This window comes from Echiichthys vipera (assembly GCF_963691815.1).
Source record: "Echiichthys vipera genome assembly, chromosome: 10".
Lineage (NCBI taxonomy): Eukaryota > Metazoa > Chordata > Actinopteri > Perciformes > Trachinidae > Echiichthys > Echiichthys vipera.
This window is the reverse complement of record NC_139835.1, coordinates 6,511,956-6,524,493: the sequence shown is the minus strand read 5'-3', so window position 1 is coordinate 6,524,493 and position 12,538 is coordinate 6,511,956. Positions and strand designations below refer to the sequence as shown.

The following is a 12,538-nucleotide window of genomic DNA, read 5'->3' as shown; positions in this document are numbered from 1 at the left end:
TTCCGGCTGTTAAGACGTGACGTAACACACTTTCAAAATATGATTTTCCGATCCAAGCCTTGTATTTCTACAACGCAACAGTGACGTGTTCCCCGTTGTTTTAACAGATTTGTGTTTTTAAAAACAACATAATTGTCATTTTACCTCTTTCTCGTCAATGAAAAAGGTGTCTAACTGATGAAAGAGGCATATGTTTGACAGCTGTGTTTCAGCGGAGTATTTGGACCTGGAAATCGCATTTTGAAAGGGTGTTACGTCAGACTTAACAGCCAGATATTGACTCTGCCTCAGTGTGGGAAGGCAGGAGGTTGTTGTCAAGAGGGAAATTTGACAAGCTGAGGCGAGCCTGTGCTAAGAGTCAACAAAGATGAGCTATTAACTTATAACTCTGGCAAAAAGCCCCTTGGAAGGAAGGATATTTATGTTAACATGCAAGGCAAGTGCCACACTAACTCACCCTCACACCTCCACTTTGCTGTATCTAATAACAGATGGATGGGCGGGTTTGGGTTTCACATTTAATCCTGCCAAAGTGTCTCCCTATCTTTCTTGTCCTCTCTTCTCCTCTACCCTTTATCTATTTTTCTCTCTTCTACTCTTTTTTTGTTTTCCTCATGCATACATCAACAGTTAAATACAGGAAATGTCAGAACAGAGATTATGTAATAACTAATTGTGACGTTCACTCAACATTTTTGACATTCAATATGCATTTGAGATCTCCTGACAGAATATTGATACATTCTCAACTCTAACCACACTCCTGCAAGCATCAATCACTGCTGCACAAATACTACTATAATAAATATTAATAATATATCTCAGGAGGCAAAATAAACACTGCCATTAGCAAGTGATAAACAAGTTGGGCAAAATCGTCAGGGCCATTATATGCTAACTTCCATCATGCATTTGCAGCAGTGAGAATAAGTCTTCGGTCTTTCTTTTAATGTTGAACTATCCAGCATAGCAAACACACTGTTTTCTTCACCATGGCTACCAACCAAAACATAGAAAGCTAGTGAAAATACAGTGAAAAAAGAACCCTGATATACATTTTATATATTAAAGTGAGAAGACAGTAAGAAGATGCATTAATGCTCTATAAACATGATGTTATGGCCACACAAATATCTCCTCATCCTTTAGCACACAAGTCCTCAGGACTCAGCTGCTTGGAGAGATTCGGGAACCTGGCACCGATGTTTCCTGTCTTTCTGTTCGAGACCAAGCCCCCTTCCCCATCAATCAGCTATGAAAAGCAAACAACAACATGAGGGCTTTCTGGCAAAACCAAGGAACAAGGCCTGCTTTCCATAAACATTCCTCAGGGAGACATGAAGGCTTGATAAGAAAAAAAAGGAAAAGAAAACAACCTCTTCACCCTCCCAGCCCACTGCTGACACACACACACACACACACAAACACACAGAGGGCACATACTTCACATAGCGTTCACATGGATGCTCAGTCATATGGATTCAAACAGAACTTGTGCCAATGTTTTTCAATGATTTAGCTGACTCGGATCAAAGCAAATTTTACACTTTGTCCATCACTTCACCGTGACACTCAAATTCTTCATAATCTGAAAGCTGTCATTTTATTGGATAACTTATTAATTATGAAGATTTATTGTACAAAGGTTGTACTTGTGCATGGCTGAATTTCTCCTGTGAAAAAGGTACATTTGAATTCATACCATTTCCAATATGCAATCCTCACCTGTCACAGGGATAAAACACTTAGGCAAAAAAGTTATGGAAGAATTAAATAATCAAATTAAATGATTTGACAACGTTTAAACCAGTGAATTTAGAAAATCTTAATAAATAAAAAGGGTGCCAAAAGCCCCCACCTTCTAAATTCCTCCCTGGTGGCTCTACCACTCCTTTCCAATTACTCCTAATGCAACTGGATGTCTTGAGGGCACAGTCAGGAGCTGCTTCTCCAAATCCGCGGTAAATCTTAACAAAAACGTATGAAGTGATGTAATATATGACCATAGAGGTTCAAAGCGATGGCATCTTGTCAAAATCCATTAGATTCACATCAAAGTATTAAAGTCAGCAACTAAATCCAGAATAACGATAGAAACCAACTAGCATGGCATTGGAGGGGAATTATTTAAGTCTGACATCATGAACGCTTGCTTCTCTTATGCCTGCTGAACAAACACACCGAAAGACATCAAAACTAAAATCTGGGCCTGTGGTGCACCAGGATAAGAAACATTAAACTACAATATCTTATATTTCTCTTTCTTCTTTATCTTTTGAATTTGTGCAAAGATAGTTCCATATTAAGGATAATCTTACTGTATATTAAAGGTCCCATATTGTAAAAAGTTAGATTTTCATGTCTTTTTATTTATTATGATAAAGCGGGTCAAGGTGCTGTATAAATACTGTAAGTATCAAAATGCTCAATCCACAGAGAAATGCACACAGCTGGTATTCAGAAAATGTGCTTTTAAATGAGGCATCAGGACTTCTTTACAGCTGTGATTTCACAACTATACTATATATATGTAGAACGTGCTGCTACAGTCATTTGTTGACTAAGATTACAGTGCAGAGAGTGCAGATGAAGAAGACTAGGAAACACTGACCAATCAGAGCAGACTGGGCTTTTTCGGGAGGGTTCTTTAAGAGACAGGCGCTAAAACAGAGCATTTTAGACAGAGTGAATACAGGAATATTCAGACAGACAGTATGAAAAAAAAATTGTTTTCTATTGAACATTAAAGCATGTAAACATGTTATTGTTCCTTAAAAGGAGCATAATATGCCCCTTTTAAGTTAACACCCAATTTAATCTACATTTCAAATTCAAGTAGCGTGTGCTGTTGGTTGATTGTTGGCCAGCACTTCTTGAAACACTTAAAATGCTTCAACAAATCATTACTTGGTGAAGTAGGACATGGGATAACCAGATCTTCCCAAAACTATTCGGAAGGCAAAACATCCGGAGTAAGACTAACTATGCTCCAAACCAGTTACAACTATCATAAACATTGAAATCGTAAATAGACAGGAAAGTACTATATCTACAATGTCAAATGTTGCAAATGTAAACTACCAACCGTTTTAACCTTCTATACAGCTGAATACCAAACTGATACAGAAGTGTCCTCATTGTTAAATACCATACATGGGATTCATGTCCATCTGACTCTTAGCTTCACAGGCTGGAGGGGTACTGATGTTAAAACAGACTGAAATTGAACCAGAATAAGGCTGCACCTAATTCTACCTCTCCACAAACAAACAACATCTTAGTGCATGCATCTGAGGGCATTGGGCAAGAAAAGCTGACTACATCTATAGATATGCACATTCAAAGCTCTCCACATGGCCTAAACAAAACGACTTCAGCTGAGTTTCATTGGATGAGCCACATTCAATAAACATCATGTTGCTTTGAAGCCAAAATAGGTCTGCCTTTGTGAGACGGAGCCCTGCAAGGGTCAAATAAGGCTGCCTACCCCCAGAACAATTCAATACTGTGTCTACCACAGATACAGCATGTGATAAGAAGAGTATGTATAGCCATCGGTTTGAGTAGTTTGGCAACTGATAGGGCAGCCATCTTGGTGTTGTCACAGCCAATGGGGAACAATGCAATTTGGCGATCAAAAATGTAAAGCTGCTTGTCAAAAAAAAGCCTTGTCAAAGACTGGGAATGTTTTTCTCCCTACTTTGTCATTCCTTGACTGTAAAAATCCAAAACGCTGTTTAAGAAAGGCCCATTATACCAGGCTTTAAGCTTGATTGCATGGAGTCATTTAAAAGATCAGCCGTCATTAAATGTTTCACTGTAATGTTCCTTTTTTTAGGGGTATTATGAGAAGTTCCTCGATTTAAGGGGTATTAGACTGAGGGTCTGCAGAAAGCTTTGGTCTGAGTGTGCTGGCACCAGTTGTCACTGAAGGACAAATGGGGAGAAACAATGTTTGTAGACAAGTGGTTTCAGTTAGAGTTAAGCTTTTCTTGAGTGCAAACCAACAAAGTCACCGTAACTTACTCCCCAAATGGTCTGAGACACAATCCTGATTTGATCGGTTAAACATCAGTTTGAGTTGTAGCACAAAATAAAACATTGAAACTGAAAACATTACATCAGTTCCGAGAGAATGAATGAGGCGTGATTTGGTCCAAGTTGGTGGGCTTTGTCCTAGTGAGATGTTACAGCCTCTGAGCAGTAAATTCAAAAGGGGTCCACTGTTCATTTTAACTACAACATTAGTCTCCGGATATGTTCCTTCTTACACTCTTTAAACGCCTTCCTCTGGGCCTAGGACAGCAGTTTCTCATATGTGCCGGACGACCTGTGAAGTAACTACCATAAGTGAAACATTATATGACGCCCTTGAAAAACGTAAAGCTTTTACTGTGCCTTCATTGGATACTATTAATCATACTAAAAGCCCAACTGTAAGGCATGATGCTTTGGCACAGCTATAGATTATTTATGTTGCTAATGTATTGCAGGTTCACAGTTTGTGCCAGCAGCATTTAGTCCAGAGGACAAAGGGTATAAATAAATTGATGTGCACACACTACATTTCTGCAGAGCATTTTGTGAAGATGAAAGAAATTCCAACAATATAAAATAATTTGTATTACATTAGATGGGCTATGCAAACTTTGTACTTGAGCATAGCATTGAAAGGGGTTAAAAACTGCCTCACTTGCTTATTTTTCAATGTGCCCTCATGTCCTTGAATCCAGGGCCATTGCCAAGTTATCTATCTATCTATCTATCCATCTATCTATGCACCCATCCATGCATCCAATCCAATCCAATCCAATCCAATCCATCCAACCATCCATACGAGGAAAGGAGAGGAACATTGGAAGAGAAGGAAGACTGGTACAGCAATTTAAAAAATCATTAAAAGGAAATAAAGGTTTGGATTAGACACTCGTCTAGTTACCCCTTCTCCTGGTGTGAAACAAAGCTTCCAGTCTTATAAGAAAAATGAATTGAAAAATGATTTGAGACAGACATTTATCAAACACAAATCCTTTGCACAGTCAAGCCGCATTCTGTATCGAGAAGAAAAACAATAAAAAACAACTTATCTAACATGCTCTCTTTTACAATAGATAGCAATGCAAGTGGTTAAGCTGCGACTGCAAGGACTGAAATACACCCATTTTTTAAACACACACACACACACACACCAAGAAAGGATTACATCAGCAGAAAAGCATGAGAATTCATGCTGGTGGTTTTATATGGTCCATGGACCACTGCCTTATCCCTAATCCCAGAAACCCTCGCACACATATACACACACACAGACACACACTCACACACACACACACACACACACACACGCACACACACACACACACACACACACACTCATACATAGTCACTTAACACACACCTTCCCAAACTGCCCAACCCTTCCTATGTGCCCTTCCTGGCTGCATGTGTGGTTGTGTGTGTCTGTGGTTAGGCATCTATCATGAGCTGCCTAAAGGAGGGACGGGGGGTTGACTGGAACACTGTTTCTCTGGCAGATGGTAATGATGAAAAATGTCTTCTGTGAAATCCAGTCCGGCAAAGGCTCCTTGCCAGTGGATGTACGCCATTCTCACACAACCAGGAGTCTTGGGTAATGCCGCTGTCCAGGCAGGACAGTGCTGTGTTACATTTATGTTTTACAAAGAATGCTTCCAAGGAATGTGTGGGTCACCCATCACACAACTGATGACAAATCCAATGTCAAATAATGCACATTATAGTAGTAACAAGAAGACTGGTTCTTTTAAGCTCCCAGCTCTGGCTGGAAGATCTGTTCAAGAAAACATGAGTTTGCTACATTCCACAAATTCTCTTAGCTTTTTTTTAATAAAGTAAATAAACAACTCTGTAACATGTCCCAATCATCAATCAAACACAAGCAAAATAGCCATCCTGATACAGAAGTGGCTCAGTGTGTCTCAAGCTTTACAGCTCAGTGTGGATACATGCTCGTGAACGGCTCGTTCCGGCTCAGTGGGTGTGCTTTGGGAAACTGGGTTAGCTCCCAGAACGAGAGACTGTTGCTGAGCAGCGGCTTGTGGTGCTGAACAAAAGTCTCGCTGAACAAAAGTCTTGCTGGACGAAAGTCTGAACGAGTCACATCGAACACTAGTCTGAAGGAGTCTGAACGATAGTCTGAACATGAGCCTGACTGACAGTCAATGTCAGTCTGAGCGAGAGTCATGCTGAACAAGGAAGTTTACCTGGCTCTTGGCTCTGGCACCATACTGAAGCAGGATTTTGGATACACACACTTTGGAGTTAACTCATTCCTCATTAAGAGTTGTTCAAAAACAACTATTTGTTAGCATATAAAGGTTTTCTAATTTTCTAATTGTATTTCGGCCAATGCACTCCACCTCTTTTGTTCTCCACATGGACTGTTTACCTAACCTGACTAAAACTGACTTTCATTCTGCCTTCTGGAATTGATCCATAGCCGAGTGATTTCAGGGTCCACAAGCAAATGGTCAACCAATCAGGACCACTGGGCAGGGTTTTATAGATGCGACGTAGCGAAGAAATGACTGTTGTGATTTAGACAACAATGACGACTCGCATCGAGGAATAAGGCGTCAACAACGATGCTGCTATTTCATCTGTGTTGTCCAATTTAGCAAATATTTCTTCTTGGCCATTCTGTTTTGGTTTTCCAAGCGTCGCATTCATCAGCGTCACGGGTTGGTCTCGATGTGAGTGGTTGAAGTAGCACGTCAATAAAGATGACGGACGAGTGGTTTATCCAATCATATCGCTTTCTAATGGAGAGATCCCAGATGTATAAGTGAAGTAAGGAGGAATGAAATTCATCTGGAGAGAGCCAGGTTACTGTTTACCTTCATGCTACCAAAGCCCACTCAATTCTAATTGATCAATAGCACTTGGACTACAACACTTCCGCAAACAAAAACTTGTTCCGTTGCCGACAGATTCTTTATTCATATGCAGATATCTGATTTTAGAAATCATCATTTGCATCGCTGGGTATCTAATGAAGCTGCCTGGTACAATATAGTCCGCTGTGCACACTGGGCTTGATGGGAACTTAGAAGTGACAGGGTACGTAAACAATGCAAAGAGAGCTGGAGGTGTACAGGGCCAATGACCATGTGACTTTGACTTATTTATTATTGACTTATTTTCACTGGCCTGGTATCAGACCGCTCCATAACTACACCACAGGGATCATACCAGAAACAACCCAATGGGATCTGCATTCAGCTGCCATTGTGTTCAAACACCTCCATTGAACTACAGCAGGCCTACATTAATGCATCTATTAGAGCCATATTTGAAGGACTACACACAATTTAAGGCTTATCTTACTTAGTACAATGCGGTGCTGGCAGCACTACATTCTCCTAAACAAATAATAATCCATTAAGAATCCAGACAACCAAACAGACAGGGTGGACAGGGAAAATCACCGTTGTCAGCATACAAAGCTACATTGCAGAACTGTTAAAGAATTTGCTCTATGTTTTCACACTATGCCGTTATTCTCTTTTTCCCCAATTTGAAGCAAACTGAACTCACTCTATGTGCCAAAAATGTGTTGTTGGGTTTTCTCACGCCTGGAGCGATGCTTTCTGTGCAACAACTTTTGCAAGGTCCTATTGTGAAAGACTGCGGCTGAGTTCATGGCTGCAGACACACCAGCATTGAAATCATTGGGAGAAGGCTAACCGACACTTTTTTTACTCTTATTAAAAACATACATTTTGAATTTATCACGTTCTACTAAAAAATGTTTGTTGGCAATTTCTTTTTCAAACTGTTTTGACCTCTGGGTCAGAAAGGGTTAGGTTAGTACAGCACAGGGAAAACAAACATACTCACTAAACTGCCATCAGTTGGTACTGAGAACAGAACAGAACAGAACAGATATGTGCCACCACTGTCAGTCCAGCCATGACCATGGGTCACCAACCACAAAACATGGTAATCCAAGGAGACCAAACACAGATACAGGCACCACAGAAACAGAACAGAACGGCTACAGTAATTCAACAAACATAAAATTTCAATCTATCTCTCGCACATTCTCATTTACAAACATGCCTATCATCTATACTAGCTACTAGGAGCAGGGCACTTTTTCAGAGAAACATATCTATACAAACGCACATGCAAAATGTACATCTACAGTATAAATGCATGTGCAAAACAGAACATAAAGTAAAACCTACAAACACAAATGTACTAGTACTGCACCCATGTCCGGTTACATACATGCCTAAAACCTAAAACCCTTAAAGCTTTCTCTTTCTCCCTATCAAGTCAAGCAAATCCATAATGCGGAGGGTTTGCTGTGAAAGAGCACAGCACGGCCAACACTTGGGACAGCCAGGCGCTCCAATACCAGACAGGCAGCAGCCCTTACAACCACACTCCTTACCTGAAACACTGCGGTGGCCATCCTGTCTCAGAGTGCGTGTGTCGTTCTCTCTTTCACTCTTTGTTTTCTCTGTCTGACTGTGTTTTAGTGCTGCATCGTCCTTTCCCTTATCCCCTCCGTGCAGCAGAGAGGTTTTCTCTGCGCTCCGACCAGATGGCTAAAGCTATATCCACTCACTGTTACCTTGGTGCAGCGCAGAGCTGGAGGAGTGTACAAGTGTGTGTGTCAGAGAGAGAGAGAGAGAGTTGGTGTGTGCGTTTCAGTCTCCAGGCTAATAGGTCTGGCTAGTCTCTCCCTCTCTCTCACTCCTCCTCTAGAGAAAATGAGCATAAAAATGTCTAAAGAGTCTTTATGTGTGCGCGAGAGTGGGGAGAAGTGCAGCCAAAGGCAAATCTTAACATCCCACAACTGGAAACGGCGCAGTGCAGCATTCAGCGCTGAATAAGCAGGCAAAGTCTGGCCACGGGCTATAGCTATTTCCCTCTCTTTCTTTGCCTGCCTGGGTTTTCTCCTCCCTCTTGTTCAGTCCCTTTTCACCCTCCTCCCAAATGGGAAGACACACACAGGAACGAGAAAGGAGAAAATATATTGAACTGAATTTCCCAGGAAGATCAGGGGGAATGAGACATGAGACAAAAGCACAGCTCTTTTCCTTCTCTGTCTTACTGTCTTAGTCTCTCTCTCACACACACACACACACACCTTCCTCACAAGCTCATTGCTTATTCGCTCCTTGTTATCAGCTCAAGTTACAGGTTAAATATGAGTTGCCCCCCGCTCCAGCCGCCTTTTCTGTCCCCCCACCTCTCTCTCTCTCTCTCTCTCTCTCTCTCACACACACACACACACACACACACACACACACACACACACACACACACACACACACACACACACACACACACACACACACTCAATCTACAGCTGCAACGAGAGGGAAAGTACTCTACCATGAATGAATCCATTGACTTCACAGCAACTCCAGAATCAGACAGTGTCAACAGCAGCGTGGATATACATACTTATCAGTCATCAGCTCAGTATGTCTTTCAAGTCACAATGGCAATAAATCATGTATGTCTGAGTATGCTGATATAATGAGATATGAACGTGACCTTTAAAACCTGAAAACGTAGCATTACAGTACAGTAGAATACAGTGCAGTAAGCCAGTTGAAGACAACTGCTGATCACTGCTGATTTGATTAGTCCCTGTGGACTAATAAAGAAAATACATACATTTAATAATTATACTACCTGGAATACTGGAACAACAAAATGTTCCTTTACATTTGTATTCATCTGTTTTGTGAAAATTATATTGACCCTTCCAGTGTTGTACACCGCAGAACTTTATCCACTCTATTGCACTGTAACGTTCCTATGCATAAAACACTAAACTATAAATAACTAATGATGGGCCCTCCTCTCTTAATGCTGCTGTGATGTTTGACACCGAAGAAGTTGATTCAGTCACTTGATGAAGATCACCACTTGAACTTATTGACACTCAGTCATCACAAGGTTTACAGTAAAACACTACATGCAGCTGTGTAGTTTGGAAAACACATGGATCAATACATTTATAAGAACTCAAGAGACACCTGAGTTGTCACTCACACGTATTTTAGACTGGCAGTTGTTGGTAAATGGACTGTATTTATATAGCGCTTATATCCAAGGTCTTTACCTGGCTCTCATTCACCCATTTACAGGCACAATCTTCCATGCAAAGTGCTGGTCAACCATCAGGAGAAATTCTGGGTTTAGTATCTTCCCTAAGGACCCACGAGGAGCCTGGGATTTAACCACTGGCCCTGCAATCAGTGGACAACCTGCTCTACCTCCTGAGCCACAGCTGCCCTGTTGTTGTTCCTTGGTCACCAGCCATCATCTCTCATTGGCAAGATTAAATATCAAATGATGGGGCCTGCGTGCTCTGTGACTTGGAATATAATGGATCTTGATACCCCTCAAACAAGTCCCCCGATCACGGCATGGATTTTTCTATGGTGTTCCTCAAGGTCTGGGTGTGTCTTAATGTAGTGTTTTGGAGAGATTTTGAAGTATTTATTTTGTTAATCAATTCTCGATTGGTACATTTTGCACAGTATCTGCGAAAAAAATCGTTCAATTGAATGGGAAAGTGTGTCCAAACTTTTGACTGCTACTTTTTTATACACATATACTGCATATACACTGTATATACAAAACATATCCAGTATGGTGATAGACTGCCTTTAATATCACCTGGAATCTTGATGATAGTCAGGTAGTCTTAAAGTACTGTAAGCACTCGCATTTTAATGTGTTTCCTTAGCCTCACCAGCTATTATCCAGTAGCAGACAAAAGGACATTACTGAAGAATGCTTGGTACAAATTTTTATCACAATAAGTATCACGCCTCAACATGGAAAGAATGGCCGCTGTCTTTGATGTGGATCTGAAGTAATTACACAGAAGGTACTTCTAAAAGTAGCACCTTAAGTTGTAGCCGTGTTTACCAGATGTCAGCTCAGTAAGCTTTATTTAATTCACTATTAATGACAAGGGCCAGGAAGGAAGCCATAACTGCCTGCCACAGAGGAGACATATGGTTTATGGTAACAAAACATGCTTGTTTATGTGAGGTGCACACCTTTAATGTAGGGACCGTGCAGGCTGAACTGTGGGAAGTAGGAATTCCCCTTGGTTTTTTTTGGTGTCCATGTAGGTATGACTTACTTACTTACTAGTGTGTTGCTACACTCGCTGCAACAGTTACGCCTCTGTATGTTAGGGATTGTAAAGCATGGGAAAGTGATCTGTCTGTATTTGAGGCCAATGTTTCTGTTAGTCTGGTCGATTTCCTGTCCTGGCTATAATTACCTTCCTGTGACTGCTGTCTGTAACCTGTAAACCAAGGATTTTAAGTGTTCAGACAATCCTAGAGAAAAACATTCTTTTATGTAAGTTAGACCACTAAATTGTCGACAGATCTCTTAGCATGAATCCTTCCTGTATGCAAGTGGGCAAACGCACCAATCGCTGGACTGTCACTGTTCTTCACTGGTCCCTACATATAAAACAATGCACCAACAATGTAGTTAGCAAACCCGAAGTTTATTAAAAAAAGACGGTTTTACAAGTCTGTGCCTTACCGGTAGGTCCATGTTGACAGGTAGTCCATACAAGTAGTTCAGTTCAAAGAGAAAAGTTTTTAATAAACTCCGGGTTCGTTAACTATCTTTTTGTTGCTTCGTTTTATGTTTAGGGACTCTAATGATGCTACTTTAGAGGTTTGGTGCTATTTTGAGCAGTATTAGTAGTTCAAAAATGCTGTTTCACAGTTTAACATGAAGGGCAACCCATTGCATTGACAAGTGATGCCAAAGGGTCTTGACAAAGCCACTGTATGTGATGAGTTGGGAAGAGAGCAGGTTGGCAAACCAGGGCAGATCGAGAGATTATTAGACCTACATAGATATTACCGTTGGGTGAATGAGAGGGAAAGGAAGACAAGAGATAATGACAGAGGAAGAAAAAACAGCTATGCTAGTCTTGAGAAAAAGTGACATACAGAGGAACGGTCAATGAAAGATCAACAGAGAATAAGATGGAAAGAAAAGAAGGAAAGATTGAGAAAGAGGGCTGTCTGGGTGAGGTCCAGTTTCATGAGTTTGACTCAGGCTTTCCCAGGCAACAGCATAGCGTATCATAGTAGATCACTGTGCCCCAGCACCCAGTGGAACGTTTCTTTCACCAACACCCATGCAGCGTACCAACCAGATTTAACATGGATTTTTCTCCTGGATGGTCCTGATTAGGCAGCAGGAGTTGAAGCAGGCATGGGATGGAAAAGTAGTCCCTTTGAATCAAAAGAAAGGCTGAAGATATATGGGCGGGGAGTTTGAAGAAAAAGTCTCAGAGCTCCTTCAGCATATAATGAGGAGGTATTCTCCAGCGAGGCTTTGCTACCCACAGCTGGTGTAGTGGTCAGGGAAGATAAGTGATACCGGAAAACAAGGTTCAGACTCAGCAACGGTTCTTCACTAAAATAAAGGTTTTGTAGGGCAATTAAATCTGATGTAATACTGTATATGCAAGAGCATGCTCGACGAA

General features: G+C 41.1%; 1 protein-coding gene across 14 annotated transcripts in view; it reads right to left on the bottom strand.

Annotated features, from left to right (window-relative positions):
* The window catches only part of tns1b (tensin 1b), a 220,959-nt gene that overhangs the window by 111,112 nt on the left and 97,309 nt on the right, over positions 1-12,538 (bottom strand). The window contains exon 1 of one of the 14 annotated variants that reach the window (XM_083922291.1): positions 8,438-8,942. The exons of the other annotated variants lie outside the window; for them this stretch is intronic. Coding sequence (XP_083778417.1) covers positions 8,438-8,458 — 21 coding nt within the window. The 5' untranslated portion in view covers positions 8,459-8,942. Of the gene's footprint in view, positions 1-8,437; positions 8,943-12,538 lie in introns of those variants that run through there. 14 annotated transcript variants of the gene reach the window in all.